General features: G+C 41.0%; 1 protein-coding gene across 5 annotated transcripts in view; it reads right to left on the bottom strand.

The window, feature by feature from the left end:
• Positions 1-19,280, bottom strand: part of LOC132899294 (A-kinase anchor protein 13) — a 230,217-nt gene that overhangs the window by 58,309 nt on the left and 152,628 nt on the right. For all 5 annotated transcript variants that reach the window (XM_060941061.1, XM_060941060.1, XM_060941062.1 and 2 more), the window contains 6 exons: positions 15,722-15,875; positions 5,159-5,220; positions 4,987-5,056; positions 4,738-4,885; positions 819-925; positions 433-576 (listed from right to left, as the gene is read on the bottom strand). In XM_060941061.1, coding sequence (XP_060797044.1) covers positions 433-576; positions 819-925; positions 4,738-4,885; positions 4,987-5,056; positions 5,159-5,220; positions 15,722-15,875 — 685 coding nt within the window. The remainder of the gene's footprint in view (positions 1-432; positions 577-818; positions 926-4,737; positions 4,886-4,986; positions 5,057-5,158; positions 5,221-15,721; positions 15,876-19,280) is intronic.

The following is a 19,280-nucleotide window of genomic DNA, read 5'->3' as shown; positions in this document are numbered from 1 at the left end:
GAATCATAAATCCTATGTGCTAAGATTTGGAGCATTCTGCAAAATGGGTGATAGTGTGTTTATCTTTTACATTACAGCTAGAAAATAATGACTGCTGACCAGAAAACAAGGTATTAGAGGAAATGCAGCTGAAACAACTTTATCTCAGTGCTGTAAGACATACGGTATGTAATGTATAGATATTTCAATTCAATCAAGTCCAGGGCAGTAGTGGTAGTGATGTGAGGGGAAAAAAAAAAGAGTAGTAAACCTATTTGGATGACACACTGCGTTTCCCAGATAACATGGTCATAAAACCTTAATCACATAATCAGGAAGTCGCTCCTACTGCACAACATTCATTATTCATTTTCCAAGATGTCAAATAAGTCAGTTGAAGACCGTTGGTTATAGGATTTATGATAAACATAAGCTTCTGACAGGTGACCCTACCATAAATGACATCTTGCTGCTTGATGACATCCTTTTTCAGTTGCTTCAGGTATTTCTTATCTGCTGTAAAGCTCCACGAGTCGGCCTCTAACTCCTTAGCATCCGCCTCGAACTCTCCCATCAGCTGCCCATCAATCTCCGTTCCTGTAAACAACACGGAAATGAGTTTAATAAACATGTGCAATAAAGCTCACTATGGTGAATCAGGAACATGCAGCAAATGTCACTAATAAATTGTAGCCTGCATCTGGTCAATTGCTAACGGGTTTCAGGCACGAGCTCGTTTGAAGCCTGCACCTGCTCACTCGCTGTTTGGGAAGATAAAGGGAAGCTCGAGGAAACAGAAACAGACGAAGGGCTTTGCAGGAGGAAATGAGGCTGCTTACCTTCATCTATCAGAGACTCGGTGGACTCGTTGACCTTGTTGGCTTTGTGCAAATTGTCGGTGGATTGGGATAAATATCTCAGACTCTTTAATGGCATTTCATCAAATCTGAAGGAAGACAACAAGGAAGTGAATTGGACGTGCTTACAGCTGGTAACTATACATCGATCAAAGGCGTAATCAAATTCTTAGGCGCTAGTAAAGGTTTCCAGTTAGGGATTTTATTTTCAGGAAACGCTTTACAAGGATTTTTTTGATGCATGGGGAAAGAAAGAAAGAAAGAAAGAAAGAAAGAAAGAAAGAAAGAAAGAAAGAAAGAAAGAAAGAAAGAAAGAAAGAACACACATATATTAAAGGAAAAATCCACCCTGAATGACTTCAATCCATATTTATAATCAATTTCACTTGTGCAAGATTTTTCAGTTGACGTTTGTGGTTTAAACATTTTAATTGACAAACTGGTCTGTTTTCAATCCGTTTAACATTACTACATTACCCACAATGCCATCTGATTGCCCATTAACAGTGGCACTAATTGGGACTTTATCTCAGTGATGTAAACTGTGTCCAAAATCACTCACCCATTCACTACTCCCTACTCACTATGTAGGGAATTCTATTTAACCTCCTAAGGCCCAAGCTGTTTTTTTTACATGCATTTTTTATTCCTCTTTGCCATTTGGGCTTATTAGAACCTGATTAGAATAAAAACTAAGCATCATCTTTTGATAAGATGTACTTTTAGAGAAAAAGTATGTCCACATATGTGGATTCTTGTTCCGAATTTCCATAAAGTGCTGTCCACGCATGTGACCGCTAAGCCCTAGGAGGTTAAAGGACTATACAGTGAGCTCATTGGTGAAATGAAAACACTTTCGGACACTACTCCGTCACGCTGTTAGTTACGTCATTACTGTCGCACAATTAAAATGTGCCAGATCAGTTGGCTGGTGGGTTTTCAAAATAATAAATACATATATATTATTTACTAACTGGGAGGTCCGTATCATGAAATACCATGACCGAGGTCTTGAAAATACTGACCGAGGCCTCTGGGCCGAGGTCAATATTTTCAAGACCTCAGTCACGGTATTTCACAATATGGACCGACCTTAAGCTGGTAAATAATATATTTATTTTTTTCTTTACCAAATTCTAACAGAAAATGAGAGCGCCCAAAAGGGAAACCACATTTAGAACAAACCTGCTACAAACTCATTTTCGGCTTTCTCCTGAAGTGTTTTCCTTTATTTTGTGTTCATCAGGGTAGTAAACTCGCTTTCGCTGTGTACACTGTCGTTATCGCTATCCATGCTGTAAAATTAATGCTATTATACTGAGAAATGTGAACATAAATGTTGACAAAAATTGCTACTATGTTTGTTGTTGTTGTGAACGAGTGAGTTGCCAAAGGTCCGTAACCGGGGTCCGGATCGTAGGATTCCAGACCGCTCGCGAGCCAGTCAAAGCGCACGATTTGATGGAAACTGGACCGTGAAAAAAATAAATGCATTTATTTTTGTGATAAATCCATATTATACTGAGCGTATTTCCTGCATTAATAAATACAAAGTACTTTGTGTCTGCTGCATTTTAGCTTATTTTCTATTCTCTTAGCATTTTTAATTGTACTTGAAATGTACAAATTTTTTAAATTGTTTTTTTTAAAACATGACATATACATTTTTATATATACACAGGGTGTTTCAAAAATTTTGATATAATTTTACAATCGAATAATTTTGCCAATTCCCGTTCGGTTGACGTCAAATTTTAACAGCATGTGTGGAAACAGGTCAAAATTTTGTGTGTAATGTTTTTATTTGTATCTTTTTAGGTATAGAAATGCCACTCACTGGAAAAGAAAAGGCGTTTTGTGTGTTAGAATACGCTCGAACGCAGTCGAACAAGACTGTGCAGCATGCATTTATGAGAGAATTCTTTAAAAATGCACTGTTACCAGAAGAGACTGTTACCAAAGACATGCTGCAGCGTGTTTAGCAGGAGCTGGACTACCGACTTGACGTGTGCCGTGTCTCAGGCGGCACGCATATTGAAAATTTGTGAAATCCTTCATGGAATCCACATACCTTTGAATTTCTCATTCAAATTTTGAGGAATAAATCTTATATTGCTCAACATTAAGCCTGTTCAGTTTCATTTGCCTCAACTATGTAGTTTCTGGGATATTTATATCTCAAATAATATCAAATTTTTTGAAACACCCTGTGTATATACTCTCGTTGCTGCACCGGGTGCTTCTCTTTGTCGTACGCCATTTTTCTTTCACAGCGGCTGCAATGCATGATGGTATATATTGCTTGGTTAGTGACCATCGGTTGTACACTACTTTTCATGATGCATTGTGGGATACTATGAGTCCACTATATAGGGTGTAATAATTCTTACTATACGGTACATTCGGACAGCATTACAAAATGACGAACTCACTATCTAGTCCACTATATAGTGAGCAGTGAGCGATTTTGGACACAGCGGTAGTCTTTTTCGCTACGTTCACACTGCAAGGCTTAATGCTCAATTCCGATTTTTTTGTGAAATCCAATTTTTTTGTGAGGTCGTTCACATTAACAAATATATGCGACTTGTATGTGATCCTCAGTAGGAACGAAAAGCGACCTAAAAGTGTTCTGCATGCGCACTGCAGGATACGACGACGTCACACGCAGTGAGCATGGCCAGTGTTTACGGAAGTAAAACCGCCCGGTTGCGCTATGACCCATCCAATTTAGCTTGAATAGCTGCATCCCCCCAAATGGAAATCAGCTCCCTAACCTCTGCGTCCTTCCATTGAGAAGATTCAGAACCTTCACAGCCCGAAGCGTCCCTCGCATTGATGTCATGCGCAGGGGCGCAGATACATTTTTTGAACTGGGGGGGACAAAGCTGCCAGCAAACCAACCCCAACCCCGATATGCCTGTCAAACTTGTGGGTTACCATAGCAACCAAGCTCGAGCTCGCAACCTGTGCAGTCTGCGCAGCTCAACCAACCGAATATCAGACTTTGTTTTGTTTTATGTGAGTTGTTGCAACTATGTATACACTGCTGTGCACCTCAATAAACCGAATGGTAATTAGTCTTTTGATTTTTCCGTGAGGTTTGCCTTATGCAAAGAAAGACAGCATAGACATTTTTTCCTTCCTATAAGTGGGGGTGACCGAACGAAGTGAATTTAAATCTGGGTGGGACGAATCCCACCCGTCCCCCCCTCTATCTGCGCCCGTGATTATGCGCCATGTTGTAACTTTTTTTGAGAGACCCGCCGCCTACTTCAGCGCAGAATAGTGACGTTTGTGGCTTGTTGATGACGTGTAAGTCGGATGAATGCGACCTGGCGGTTCAGACTGAAGTCGCATATGAAAAGAGCGGATAGGAATCGGAATTAGGACCACATATCCAAACGGCCTGGGTCGGATTTGAAAAAATCGGATCTGTGTCGTTCATATTGTCAATAAAAGATCGGATACAGGTCACATATGGGCGAAAAGATCGGATTTGAGTCACTTCAGCCTGCAGTGTGAACGTAGCCTTAGTCTGTCCAGCTCTCTCAGCTCCTCATCCACACCCTCAGCTCAAACAGATCAGCTTCCGAAGCTTTTATTTTCATCCTAATAGTGCAGCCAATTCAGTCGTTCTTGTCATCTCAATGTTTGCAAACTAGCTGAGCCAAGGCCCTGCCATCCCCTTAGCAACATCCCCATTATGTTACTTACAAGAATAAAGAAAATACAGGGTCCATCAACAAATTAACTTATTTTTAAATGTAACTATTAGAAATATTTGAATGTTTCAGTGAGTTTCAGGGTTGAGGTTTCCTTTAAGGTTCTGCGTTAGCACTCAGATAGTTGTGTACGGTATTGTCTCACTGATTAATACAAAGTGAGATTGGATCCTCACACTGCAATGTTGCTGATGGACATGCTTTTGGAAAGGTTGCTGCTGTTGAAAGGCATGATGCTTGTGTGTCTACGGGGAGCATTCACCACAGAGAGGTGGTCGTCTGGAGACAAAATGGCTGACCAGGGTCTTTCCCGTGGGGCAGAGGCTAAATAAATACATACATAAATATACAAATATAGTAAGATAACAATGCAGAACTGAACACTGTCCCACATGGTTTGGGAAAAGAAATTACACACAACTTACTCTTTACTCTTAAAGTGACTCCAGGCATAGTGGTCGACTCTGGGATGACAAGCTGGGGCTGTTTTGGAAACTGAAACGAAGACACAGAAAAGGTAAATTCATTGCTAAAGGCATTTCGCTGGTTTGTAATTAAGAAATCCATTTAAATCAACTTCACAGAGATGTTCCTTACCTTTCCTTTGGTACACACAGGAATGCTTTCCCGGCAGCTCTTATGAACACAAACACTGCAAGCTAAACGAGAACAAACACTTTGTGAGCCACCATTCAAAGACATACAGTGGACATAAAAAGTGTACACACCCCATTAAAATGATAGGTTTTTCTGATGTAAAAAAAAAGAGACCACGATAAATCATTTCAAAACGTTTCCCACCTTTAATGTGGCCTATTGAGGTTTTTCACCCACGTGACCAAGTCATGTGATGCATCGTTAGGCTGCCATTTTGGACGTCACAGCTCGAATCAGTCTGAATGCGAGGAAGGCGACAAACGAAAAACATAAAAGAAAAACGAGCGAGATGCAGAAAACACCTTCACTATCCAGCGACGTAGGGCATTTACAGGGCGAGCAGAGGGAGAGGTATTTGCAAAAATTGAGGTTAGCAGGCTTAGAGAACGACGTTTACCTGCTTCCACCAGGATTGTTCACTGATGTACGGAAGTACACCAAGCCCTCGTCTTTACCTGACTTCGGCCCACATGATCTGTATACCTATGTCGTTCAAAACCCATCGCCATACACAGGTATTGATCTGAAAGCGTATAAGAGTTTGGATGCCTACAAATATTTTGTGTCAGGCTGGGTAACATGCCTACATCAGCGGGTCGTCCCTGGAGCCGGTGGTCGCCATCTTATTACAGCTAAGGTTTGTTCACATTTTCATTTACTTTCGGTCCTCAGGATAAACAAAATGTTATTAAATGTCATTGAAATAACTTCTTAGTCTGTTGAGACATGGCCCGTTATAAATTTGCTGTTACCAGGCAATGACCAAGAACTGTATTATTAGGGTCGGTGTCTGTGTTGTAGCAGTGTACTAGCAGCTAGCTGTTAGCACTAGCTAATGTCAACAACATAGTAGCTAGTATGTTACTGTAGCAATGTTTACGTTCAGTCATTTGGATGACTGTTAAAACCTTTCAGTCTCAAGTTTTTCCTTTACTGTATTTACTAGTTTACTGTAATTATGATCCAGCAGCTATTTACACCGGATCCAGTGTAAATAGCTGCCGGAGCGTGCTCCAGCTTGCTCCCCCTCAAATTAAGCAGCGCGCTCTGGCTTGCTCCCGAAGCACTCCGGGAGCAAGCCGGAGCGCGCTGCTTAATTTGAGGGGGAGCAAGCTGGAGCACGCTCCGGAACCTCGGCCGGAGCACTCCGGGAGCAAGCCAGAGTGAGCTGCTTAATTTGAGGGGGAGCAAGCCGGAGCGCGCTGCGGAACCTCGGCCGGAGCACTCCGGGAGCAAGCCGGAGCGCGCTGCTTAATTTGAGGGGGAGCAAGCCGGAGCGCGCTCCGGCAGCTATTTACACTGGATCCGGTGTAAATAGCTGCCGGATCATAATTACAGTAAACTAGTAAATACAGTAAAGGAAAAACTTGAGACTGAAAGGTTTTAACAGTCATCCAAATGACTGAACGTAAACATTGCTACAGTAACATACTAGCTACTATGTTGTTGACATTAGCTAGCTTGACCTTCAAAATGGCGGACACCGGGGCGTCACGTGACCCTGTGACGTCAGGTGAAATACCTCAATAACCTGTACAATTCAACTGAAAAACAAACAAATCTGTGAGGGGGAAAAACATAAAAAATAAAAAAAGTACAATAAGCTGGTTGCATAAGTGTGCACACCCTTAAACTAATACTTTGTTGAAGCACCTTTTGATTTAATTATAGCATTCAGTCTTTTTAGCTCAGAGTCTATCAGCCTGCCACATCTAGGCTTGGCAATATTTGCCCACTCTTCCTTGCAAAAGTGCTCCAAATCTGTCAGATTCCGAGGGTATCTTTTGTGCACAGCCCTCTTCAGGTCACCCCACAGATTTTCAATTGGATTTAGGTCTGGGCTCTGGCTGGGCCGTTCCAAAACTTTTCTGGGGTCATTTTTGTGCTGAAAGATGAAATTCCTCTTCATCTTCAGCTTTCTAGCAGACACCTGAAGGTTTTGGGCCAAAACTGACTGGTATTTAGAACTGTTCATAATTCCCTCCACCTTGACTGAAGCCAATTGATCCAGCTGAAGAAAAACAACCCCAAAACATGATGCTGCCACCACCATGCTTCACCGTGGGTATGGTGTTCTTTGGGTGATGCGCAGTGTTGTTTTTGCGCCAAACATACCTTTTGGAATTGTGGCCAAAAAGTTCAACCTTGGTTTCATCAGACCATAACACATTTTCCCACATGCTTTTGGGAGAGTTGATGTATATTTTGGAAAATTTAGCTGGACCTGGATGGTTTTCTTTGACCCTACCCCATAGTCCAGACATATGGAGAATACGGGAGATTGTTGACACATGCAGTACACAACCAGTACTTGCCAGAAATTCCTGTAGCTCCTTCAGTGTTGCTGTCGGCCTCTTGGCAGCCTCCCTGACCAGTTTTCGTCTTGTCTTTTCATCAATTTTGGAGGGATGTCCAGTTCTCAGTAATGCCACTGTTGTCCCATATTTTCTCCACTTCTCGATGACTATCTTCACTGTGCTCCATGGTATATCTAATGCCGTGGAAATGTTTTTGTACCCTTCTCCTGACTGATACCTTTCAACAATGGGATCCCTTTGACGCTTTGTAAGCTCTCTGTGAACCCTGGCTTTTGCTGGAGGATGCAACTGAGTAAATGTCTGAACTTTATTTGGGGTTAATCAGAGTCATTTTATTTGATGGCAGGTGTGAACCCAAAAAGACTGAATGCTGTAATTAAATCAAAAGGTGCTTCAACAAAGTATTAGTTTAAGGGTGTGCACACTTATGCAACCAGCTTATTGTACGCTTTTTATTTTTTTATGTTTTTCCCCCTGAACAGATTTGTTTGTTTTTCAATTGAATTGTACAGGTTATAGGTCACATTTAAAGGTGGGAAAAGTTTTGAAATTATTTATCGTGGTCTCATTTTTTTATCATTCTATCATTTTAACGGGGTGTGTACACTTTTTATATCCACTGTATGCTGCATTTGTTTTAATGACACTTCTATGAAAATACATGAGTGCTTTAAAACAAGCACAGGAAGCGCATCCTGTGTACAAATATACTGAACTTGTTCCATATGCAAAAAAAAAATTATATATATATATATATATATATATATATATATATATATATATATATATATTTTTTTTTTTTTTTTTTTGCAAAAAAATCTAAGGGTTAATACGAGTGATTTGCTTAAATCATAGTCTTGGATTTACGATTTGGCCTGAAGTGAAAGTGGTAAAGACAGTGCCAGCCAGGAAACTCCACCAAGCACACAAATAAACCTGGGCTGCAACCCACACAATCCTGCCAACCAGAGACTTTCCTTAAAAAGCAGGGATGTGACTGCAACAACCATATCATCTATTACATTTAACAGACAATTATCTGTTCCTGTGATATTTATAAAAGTATGCATGGTGTATAATCAAATGTAAATCGGCAATATAGTTACAACAATTTTGTTTGTATTAGTTGTAGCAAGTGAAAGCTCAAATGTGGATTTTTGTTACAGTCTTCACTGCAGTGCTGGCGAGCAGGATTAAGCCCACTGTCTTTCAAGGAAAAAAAGAAACCAATTAAATGTTTCATTTTTGGCATCCACATCAGATTATTTGCCATTAACAAATGTCTTTTTTTTTTTTTTTTTGGAACCAAACTGAAGTAGGCCAATGCCAACAAGGTATATAATTTACTTTATCATCCTTTCGTCCACTCAAGGTTCAAGTTACACAAAAGGACAGACAACATAAACGTAAAAGTGATGATACACGGGCAACTTTTTGGGCAGTGTTACAGGGCAACTGAGCTTCGACACTTTTCCCATTGAAGGAACACAGCTCAGAGGCTGTCCACACGGCAACGGATTCAGGTGAATCTGATAAAATTGTTTATCGTTTCGGCCTGGCGTCCACACGGCACCGGCGTTTTGGGTGCCCCAAAACGAGAACGGGTTCCAGAGTGGAAAAATCTAGCAATGGCGCCGTTGCAAAGTCATCTGGATGAGTAGAACGGATTTGTTTACGATGACGTCACAACCACATGACTAGAACAAGCAGCACTCTCGCTGTTTTGTATGAACCACTGCATCACATTCACTTTTGTATACAGCTTTTCTTTTAAATAAACAAGTAACTGAACCATTTCTTGAATTTCTTTTTTTTATTGGATAAGACTGCTTTTCAAAATGTTCACACACAATATAAAAAGTTATATAAATTATATAAAAATGCTTTTCAAAATGTTCACACACAATAAGAAAATTAAGTTATATAAAACTATGCACACTAATAAAACTAATTTGTACACACAGAAGGCACGATTTCCTCGCATAGTCACAGCCATCTTCTTCTTGTTGTTGTGTGCTTGTTCCTGTGAGTACTTCACGCCAGGTAGAAGAAGGGGTTTATGCACATGTGTCTACTTCTTCTATCGTTCTGGTGTCTCCGATGGGACCGTCTTACAGCGCACGTAGAGGTGTGGCATGTGTATTGCATCGTTTTCAGCAAGCGTTGCGTTGCCATATGTACCTGATATTTTACTGATCTGTTGCCCATGTGGACGCGATATTTGTTTAATAAAATCTCGTTGCCGTTGTCGTGTGGATGTAGCCTCAGATATTCACATCTATGGGCAATTTAGAGTAGCAGTTAACCTAACCGCATGTCTTTGAACTGTGGGGGAAACCGGAGCACCCGGAGGAAACCCACGCAGACACGGACAGAACATGCAAACTCTTTGCAAACATAATGTGAACATAAAGCTGGCTGACCTTTCAGAATTTGTGTGTCTCTAACAGTTTGCACCAAATCATTACCATGCCATCAATGACACCTTGTGATATTTTCACTGTCAGGCTTTCGATAATGATTGGAAAATGATTCATTTCCATATTATTCCCAATCTGTGATAACCTGGTGACTTGTCCAGGGTGTACCCCGCCTCTTGCCCATAGTCAGCTGGGGTAGGCTCCAGCTTGCCTGCAACCCTGTAGAACAGGATAAGGGGCTACAAATAATGGATAGAGGAATTATTCCCAATATATGTGACCCCTCACTGAATCCAGGGACACATGTCGGCCGAAACGAATCCGAGATAATCGCAAAAGAAGCATTTTTTTTCGAAATTTGTGATTTTTGTTTTTTTCCATCATGTGCAAGTTGAGATCTTGAAGAATGCAATCAGTATTTCAGATAATAGATTGTTTTGTTGGAAAAGCATACATTTTTTGTTGCAAATTGTCTCGTTTTTGTCAGGACTGTAGCCTGCTGGGGGGTGTGGGTAAATTACCATATAGGCCATTCACATGATGATTTAAGTCTTTTGGGTTTTTTTTTCGCGAATCAGCTGTATGATGCGAGCTGAGCGCATGGCTACTTAACCTGCATACAGGCGTGTGATTTCACTATGGAATGAGCAAGTTAAACAGAGCGCAGAGGAGCTGAAACACCACGAAGCAAACAGACATACGGTATTTACATCGGAGGTAACCATTTCTAGCAAAAAAAACCCGCAACCTCGTTTTCCAGATTGAATGGAATACTTGAATGATCGGATGATACACGGACCGTTCTAGGACTACATTCCATCGGAGGCATTGGTGTGTGCAAGGCACCGTTTCTCTTTCTGATGGGGTAAGTTTATTAATCTAAGGCTGTGTGGTTATTTTTGCATGTAACGGAGAGTGTTGTGGTTTGGTTAAGCCTAGCTCACAACCGGACGTACGATTTTTTGGCCGTGCGATTTTTGGCGTTTCCCAAATCGCTGCGGTTTTTTTTTGTTCACGGAGAAAGACGCGCGTTGGCCGTAAGTTCGTCTTGCAACCTGAAAAAAAACGTAAGCGCCCGTAGAGTTTGTTTGACATGACAAAGAACCTCTGCGGCCGGTCTGCGGCTCGAAAATCAGCACATCACACGCGCGCTCTTGTGCGTTTCATGCGCGCTCTCGTGCGTTTCTTGCGTTTTTTGCATGTAGACCGGCCGTAGGAGCACGTACCGTACGGCTGGTTGTGACCGAGGCTTTACATGAAACTAGTGTTGTGTTAGTTGTGTCATCATTGTGCTATCTTTCTTTCTTACGGTGTGAGTAATTTTTCAACCACAAAACGCTAAAGTATACTTTAGGACTTATTTTTGTACTTCATAATTGTTTTGGGCATACTTTGCATGGAAGGAAAATTGACGTGGTGATCTTTGTTTACATGAAAGTAGTATTGTGCTAGCTAGTAGGGGGTAGAGCTTTCCTTAATATTATGCAAATGAGCACCATTATGTGCCCGCCCTGCACCCAGAGTAGCTGAGATGGAAAACTTTGAGGGCGATTTTCTCCCTTTTCCGTTTTAAGAAGTATACACTTTCAAAAGGCCACACATTCTTCAAATATTGTCAGATCTCCACATGGAAGGCATCATTGGAAAGCTTAGAAACTGTACTTTCTGAATCTGTCAATAACTCAAAATGCCCCCAGGCAGACATGTGTCCCTGGATTATGTTTTCTGACACATATAGAAATATACGAAGGTCACTGCATCTATCCATCCATCCATTATCTGTGCTGCGGCATATAGTGAGGCAGGATACATTCTGGGCAGGTCACCAAACTATCACAGGGTTAACACTACTACTGAATGAACAACTACTGCCTCCTCACCAGTGGGGAAATTGAACTCTTTGGAAAACAGCACAGATTGACATTGCATATGGTGTGACTCATAGTAGTAAGGGTATCAGCTACAGCAAATGCCTCGGAGTCTTTAGCCTCAAGCAGTTCCACATGCTATCGGACCACTGGAATCACGATTACTCAGGATATTGGTTTGTGTTGAAAGCAACTTTGCAGACCAAATGAACTTCTGTTTGAATGACATTCATTTATTTTCTATACTGCTTATCTATTGGGGGTCAAGGGTGAGCTGGAGCCAATCCCAACTGACATTGGCTGAAAGGTCAGGTACACCCTGGACAGGTTGCCAGTCTATCGTGTGGCTAACACGGAGAGAAACAGCCATTCGCACACTCGGGCAGTTTAGAGTTGACCAAGTCCACGTCTTTGGACTGTGGAAGGAAAGTGGAGCACCTGGAGGAAACCCACACAGGCACAGGGAGAACATGCAAACTCCACACAGAAAGGTCCCAGTAAGCCACGAGGTTTGAACCCAGAACCTTCTTGCCGTGAGGCGCCAGTGCTAACCACTGCACCACCAAGGTCATTACAATGTGTATATAAAACAAATAGATAAACACTAAACAGATTCTATTAACATATAATAGCATAGTTGCTGTATAGACTAGAGGAGAAATAAAAGGATTTATTACAAATGAGTATAGATGGTTCTTCTGAGCTTGAACTAGACTAAGAGGGAGAAATGTAATGCAGTTGTAGGTACAGGGTCTGAACTTGTGGTTCATGGACATGGAACTACTAAAAAAAAATACCAAATCCTTCATGACTGATGGTCATAAAAAGAAATCTAGAAATGAATACAAAAAGAAAAAAAAACCTCTCAGTCTCTAAATGAAGAGGATCTCACTTTGACTAGACTATGAGGAAGCACAAAAGGAAGCTTACCAGAAATGGATGTGCTGTTGAGCAACAATGCTGCCTTGTGAAATGACAATATGTCCAGTGATGTAGGACAAGGAAGTTCCAGTAGTATTGTGTATTGGTTCAATTTCAATATCCAGTCTCTAAAATGACTTGCTTTTCCACAATCATTTGCAAGCAACAGTTGAATTAAATCAAAGCGGGGTATCAAACATATAGCCTATGGGGCAGGACCAGCCTGATAAAGGTTCTAATCTGGTCCACCAAATGAACTTAGAGTCTGTTTTCTAAATTAAAATTGTCTTATGGGCCATAATGTAAAAAGAGCTGGTCTCTGTTATTCCAAATGGAGGGAAATAGAGTAAAGTCAGGGCCATAAAATCAGCTACTGATATTCCTATTATGTACTTCTTCATTATCTGACATGCACTATATAGCCAAAAGTCTGTGGACACCTCACTATCATACCCATTAGTGTTTATCGAACATCTCGTTCCAAAACCATGGGCATTAATATGGAGTTAGTCCCCACTTTGCTGCAATAATAATCTCCACTTTTCTGGGAAGGCATTCCACTAGCTATGGGAGAATGGCTGTGAGGAATTGCACAGTGAGTCACAAGACCATTAGTGAGGTCAGGCACTGACGTCCGATGAGGAGCCCGGGGGTCTTGACGGCAATCCAGTTCATCCCAAAGGTATGCAGTGGAGTTGAGGTCAGGACTCTGTTCAGACCACTTGAGTTCTTCCACTCAACCTTTGGTAAACCTCGTCTTCATGGAGCTCGTTTTGTGTACAGGGGCATTGTCATGCTCAAACAGGTTTGGGCCCCTTGGCCTCAGCGAAGGGAAATCCTAATGCTAAAGTATACGAAGTCAATCTAGGCAATTTTTGCTTCCAACTTTGTGACAACAGTCTGGGGAAGAACTACATATGGATGTGATAGTCAGGTGTCCACAAACCTTTGGCTATATAGTGTTTAATCCCAAATAAGTCAACCAATTAAGTCTATTTTATATATATAATTTTGATCAAATCCATTGCAGTTCCAGGTTGTAATACTATGTAAAGACCCTCTATGGTAAAACCACAATTTGGAAAATTTTGTTGGTAATAAACTGCAGTCTGTTCATCTGTTGTGTATGTGATACTGTATATACTAGTGCATCTCAAACAATTAGAATATTGTAAAAAAGTTCAAGATTTTCCATCAATTATTTAAGAAAGTGAAAATGTAATATATTCTCATTACTCATGACACATAAACTAAAATGGTTCAAGCATTTTTCTATTTCAATTTTGATAATTATGGCCTACAGCGCAAAAAAAAAAAAAAACTCAAAATATTCCAATATTTAATTTCAAATTTGAGTAAAACAGTATAAATTCTGTGTCTCTCTCAAGTTCAAGTTCAGTACACGCAACCACAGTCATAGAGAAGACTGCTGACTTGACGACAGTTGTCCAGAAGATGATCATCGACACCCTCCACAAGGGAGGTAAGCCACAGAAGGTCACTGCTGAAAAGGCTGGCTGGAAAAGGTGCACAAACATGGTGGCAGCACAGTAGTGTAGTGGTTAGCACTGTTGCCTCACAGCAAGAAGGTTCTGGGTTCGAGCCCAGCGGCCAGCGGGGGCCTTTCTGTATGGAGTTTGCATGTTCTCCCCGTGTCTGCATGGGTTTCCTCCATAGTTCAAAGACATGCAGTTAGGTTAACGTGGGGTAGCCTTGGGCTGAAGTGCCCTTGAGCAAGGTACTTAACCCCTGACTGCTCCCCAGGCACTATAGTGTGGCTGCCCACTGCTCTGGGTGCGTGTGTGTTCACTGCTTCAGATGGGTTAAATGCAGAGGATGACTCTCACTGTGCTTGAAGTGTTCATGTGACAAATAAAGGCTTCTTCTACAGCGTCATAGGCAAGCTGGAGCCTATCCCAGCTGACTATGGGCGAGAGGTGGGGTACACCTTGGACAAGTCGCCAGGTTATCGCAAGGCTGACATATATATACACATTTGTGCATTCAGCTAAAGCTGATAAAGTAACACATTTAAGAGGAATTGTTGATGTGTTATACATATTGACCCATGAAACTTTTTTTTTTGGTCGAGCCCACTTGGAAAAATCTGCTGGAAAATCAGTTTCAGTAGAAACCACAGGTAATTATATGATCATGTCATCAGAGCAGGCAGCACGGTGGTGCGGTGGTTAGCATTGTCACCTCACAGCAAGAAGGTTCTGGGCTCAAACCTGCCAATCAACTGGGACCTTTCTGTGTAGAGTTTGCATGTTCTTCCCATGCCTGCATGGATTTCCTCCAGGTGCTCTGGTTTCTTCCCATAGTCCAAAGACATGAGGATTAGGTCAACTGGCTACTCTAAACTGCCCATGAGTATGAATGGCTGTTTGTCTCTCTGTGTTAGCCACACAATAGACTGGCAACCTGTCCAGGGTTCATTCACCCAATGTCAGCTGGGACTGGCTCCAGCTCACCCGCGACCCACAATAGGTAAGTGGTATAGAAAAATGAATGAATGAATGAATATCATTCAAATAGAAGTCCATTTAAACACACTGGGTCTGCACAGTTGCTTTCAACACAAACCAATATCCTGAGTAATCGTGATTCCAGCGGTCCGATAGCACGTGGAACTGCTTGAGGCTAAAGACTCCGAGGCATTTGCTGTAGCTGATACCCTTACTACTATGAGTCACACCATATGTAAAGTCAATCTGTGCTGTTTTCCAAAGAGTTCAACTTCCCCACTGGTGAGGTGGCAGACATGCTGTCTCCATCCCATGCACATGATTTTCATCTCTGTTCTTACTTCGATTATGTAACAGTGCCTAAAGTCACTATTTTAAGAAATCAAAATATCTCCAAAGATTTCATTAGTGCATATCTGGGGCATTAAAGCACTGGCACTGGAACTGAAAGCACAGGGTAGGAAGGAGAAAGAAATCTGCAGCGACATTTAGAGCAGCAGTCTCTTACCCGTACAACTGACAGCGTCTTTAATGTTGAGGGTTTTGTTACAGTGCTGGCAAAAAGCTGCATGGCCCAAGCTCACAGAGCTGAACAAATGCCCGTTCACAGCCTTCTTTTCCTTTTCTCTATCTTTTTCCCGGTTCTTCTCTTTGTCTTTTTCCTGCATGATGGACAGTACGGTGGGCAAAAAAGAAAGGCAATGAGTTTCACAGACTTTTAACGCAAAGACAATACCAATGTTCATCGTTTTGTAATGCTTTGTTGTTTCCTAAGTTGCAGTGTATACTCCAAAGGGATCATGCATTCAAAGCTGATCATTTTTAAAACAAATGCATTTAAAAACATTGATGCTGCATTGCAAACCACACAAGTACACTTGAACACTCTTGCTTTAGTTAAGTTCCCCTATTGCCTACTTCCTGTTTGCAACAAAGTGGACAAAAAAGAAAAAGCAAGGCCATTGCGGTGCAGGCGGCTACACCTGAATGTCTTTTCTGAAATGAAGTGTTTACATTTAACACCCACAATTTTTCCAGGGAAAATCCCTTCAAAATTTATAGCGCTGTAGACAGAACTAGCATCGTTATCAAAGTTACAATAACTACCAAAAACTCGCCCAGTTACAATGGCAATGAACACAACCTCTTTATTCTCATGACCTAAAAAAAAATGCTTGAAGGTCAACTTACCTCTTCTTTAAAACTGAGTACCTTAATGTTGCGACCATGTTCAAAAAACTTTCTATAACTGAACATAACGTTCAGAGGAATACAGCCTTCAGAGGCTCGCTCACACTAAGAAGCGAGACACTTCAGTTTCACACATGCACCACAGAGGAAGTGATGAGCTCAACATAGGAGGTGCTCTTCCTTTGTTCAGGACTGATTTAGGATCAGCTGAATTGGCTCATGATCAAAACAGCGCTATGTGTATGCTATACGTGAAACTGATCAGCCGGTGCTAAAAGGCAACAAACATGACATCATCGGATTTCAGTGTAAAACCTGGCAAAGTTTTCAAGTTAAAAAAAAAAAAAAGCACATGATTTCCAGCATACCTCTGATATTTATGGTAACTTTATATATCAACAGAAAGTGCTAAAATGACGTGACTTCTCTAGGTACAGTACAAAGCGCACGGATCGCATCGTGCCTCATCTTCCTGCCTGACTTCCTCTGCAGAACAGACGACTGAAATACTTTAACAGTTCTCAAGCTTTCACAAGTGTTGAACCAGAGCATCACCTCCCTGACATCAGGACAGGTGGCTCACATGGTCAATATATGCAAAGTAATACCATTTAACACAATACACAGTGCTGCATTTGTTGTGTTGTTTAAGGGGATAAAACCAGAATGTCAAGGATGTAGGAGCTCATCTGGCCTGCCATCAAAACAATCATGACGACCAAACCATCAAACAGAACTGAAATGTGACAATATGAGCGAGGACCAACCTCCACAACAAATTGTTTACAACAGGAAAATCAACAAAGGACTAAATTTTGTTCCTCGAGGGAAGATCTACCCAAAACATCGATCAGAACTGAATTTGCATGATAAATGAGAGAGGAGATGCAATTCTAGTGAGAAGAAAACTTAAGTTGAACTAATTACTAATTTGTTAGCAAAAAATTGACAATACAATGACCAAGTGTTGTGAAGAAGGTCTAGTTCTTTCAAATAAAACAAGTGTTGCCTGGCAAAACAAACCTTGCCCAGCCTTTCCGCTGACCTTGACTTTCACTTTGACCCGATTACCCCCAAAATTTAATCAGGCAATCTAAGGACCATTCTGAAAATTTGAAGTCAATTGGCGCAACCGTCTACACTGTAAAAAATGTAAATTGTAAAATTGTTGAGTGAAAAAAGGATTCTAAGTTGAATGAACAAATTTCCCTTCTAACTGTTCAAGTAACTAAAAAAAAATAGTTGAGACGCCTTTTCTTCGCCACAAGTTCATAGGAATTGGAAAATTAAGTTAAGTGAACTTATATATTCAAGTGCTGATTGACGCCCCTTAACCGATGCCACTGTGCATGCGCGCTTCACAAGTTCGAAAGTTTCAACGGTCGGGTGGAGTGAGAAGTCCGTGGAAACTGACACGAGACGTTGTATAGGAGTATAGACTAAGCTTTCCTCAACAGAGGCCAGGGAATTCCCTCCTTGTATGCCGGTATTTGTTTCTGTTTGTGTAATAATAGGCAAAGTGAAGTAGAACTTAAGTGTTGAGAGGTTTGTGTTAACTAAAAAATGTAATGTACACTAAATCATTGTAAAAAAAAAAAAATAGTCAAGCCAACTTAAAAATGTAACGCAACCTGCTGCCAAAGGATTTTGAGTAAACTCAACTTAGAACCATGATGTGCCAACTTGATCTTCTAAGTTAATTGGCATTATTATTTCAATTTATTTCAACTAAACAATTTGTTGGACTGGCTCAGGTGGATAAGGCACAATACCATAAATCCGGGGACCCGGGTTCGATTCCGACCTGAGGTAATTTCCCGATCCCTCCCCGTCTCTCTGCCGCTCATTTCCTGTCTCTATACTGTCCTATCCAATAAAGGTGGAAAAAGCCAAAAAAAAAAGAATAATTTAGGATAACTTAATGTTTTTTGTGCCAACTTGCTTTTCCAAGTTAATTGGAATGATTATTTCAATTTATTTCAGCATCACAATTTGAATGCACTGAACTTGCTAAATAAAGTAAGGTCAACATAAAATACTCATCTGTGTCGACTTAAAAGAGCAAGTCAGCACAACTATTTGGCCCGGAGTTGAGTTTACTCAAAATCCTTTGGCAGCAGGTTGCGTTACATTTTTAAGTTGGCGTGACTAATTTTTTTTTACAGTGTAGACGCTAGATTGTTAACAGACAGACACACAAACAAACCGCACTGATTACAATACCTCGCCCCGCTTACTCCGTTGCGGGCGAGGTAACAATCAGAACTGAGGGAGGAGACACGATTTAACTGAAAATAAACAAAGTTGTAAACAAATCATTTACAGCAAGAAAATCAACAAACAAAAACGACCAGGTTTTGTTCCCCGAGGGAAGATCTACCCAAAACATCAATCAGAACTGAAATCGGATGAGAACGGCGAGAGGAGATACAATTCTAATGAGAAGTCCCAAAATTAGTTAAATTGACCTAATAACAAATTTGTTAGCAAAAGTTTGACAATACAATGACAATGTGCAGAAGGTCTAGTTTTTTCAAACGAAACAATCAGAACTGAAATCCATTGAGAAATGACGGAGGCAACACGATTTAACAGAAAATAGACAAAGTTGTAAACAAATTCTTTACAACGGGAAAATCAACAAACAAACGACCAAGGTTTGTTCCTCAAGGGAAGAGCTACCAAAACGTCAATCAGAACTAGAATCGGATGAGAAATGAAAGAGGAGATACAATTCTAATGGAAAGTCTAAAAACTCGTTAAAGTGACTCGTTACCAGCTTGTTCGCAAAAATTTGACAAAACAACAACCAAGTTTTGTGCGGAGTGATGAGTTTTTTCAAGCAAAACAATCGGAATGGAAATCCGTGCAGAACG

The sequence above is a fragment of the Neoarius graeffei genome, chromosome 15 (genome assembly GCF_027579695.1).
Source record: "Neoarius graeffei isolate fNeoGra1 chromosome 15, fNeoGra1.pri, whole genome shotgun sequence".
Taxonomy (NCBI): Eukaryota; Metazoa; Chordata; class Actinopteri; order Siluriformes; family Ariidae; genus Neoarius; species Neoarius graeffei.
The sequence above is the reverse complement of the archived record's forward strand: the minus strand, read 5'-3'. Positions and strand labels throughout refer to the sequence as shown.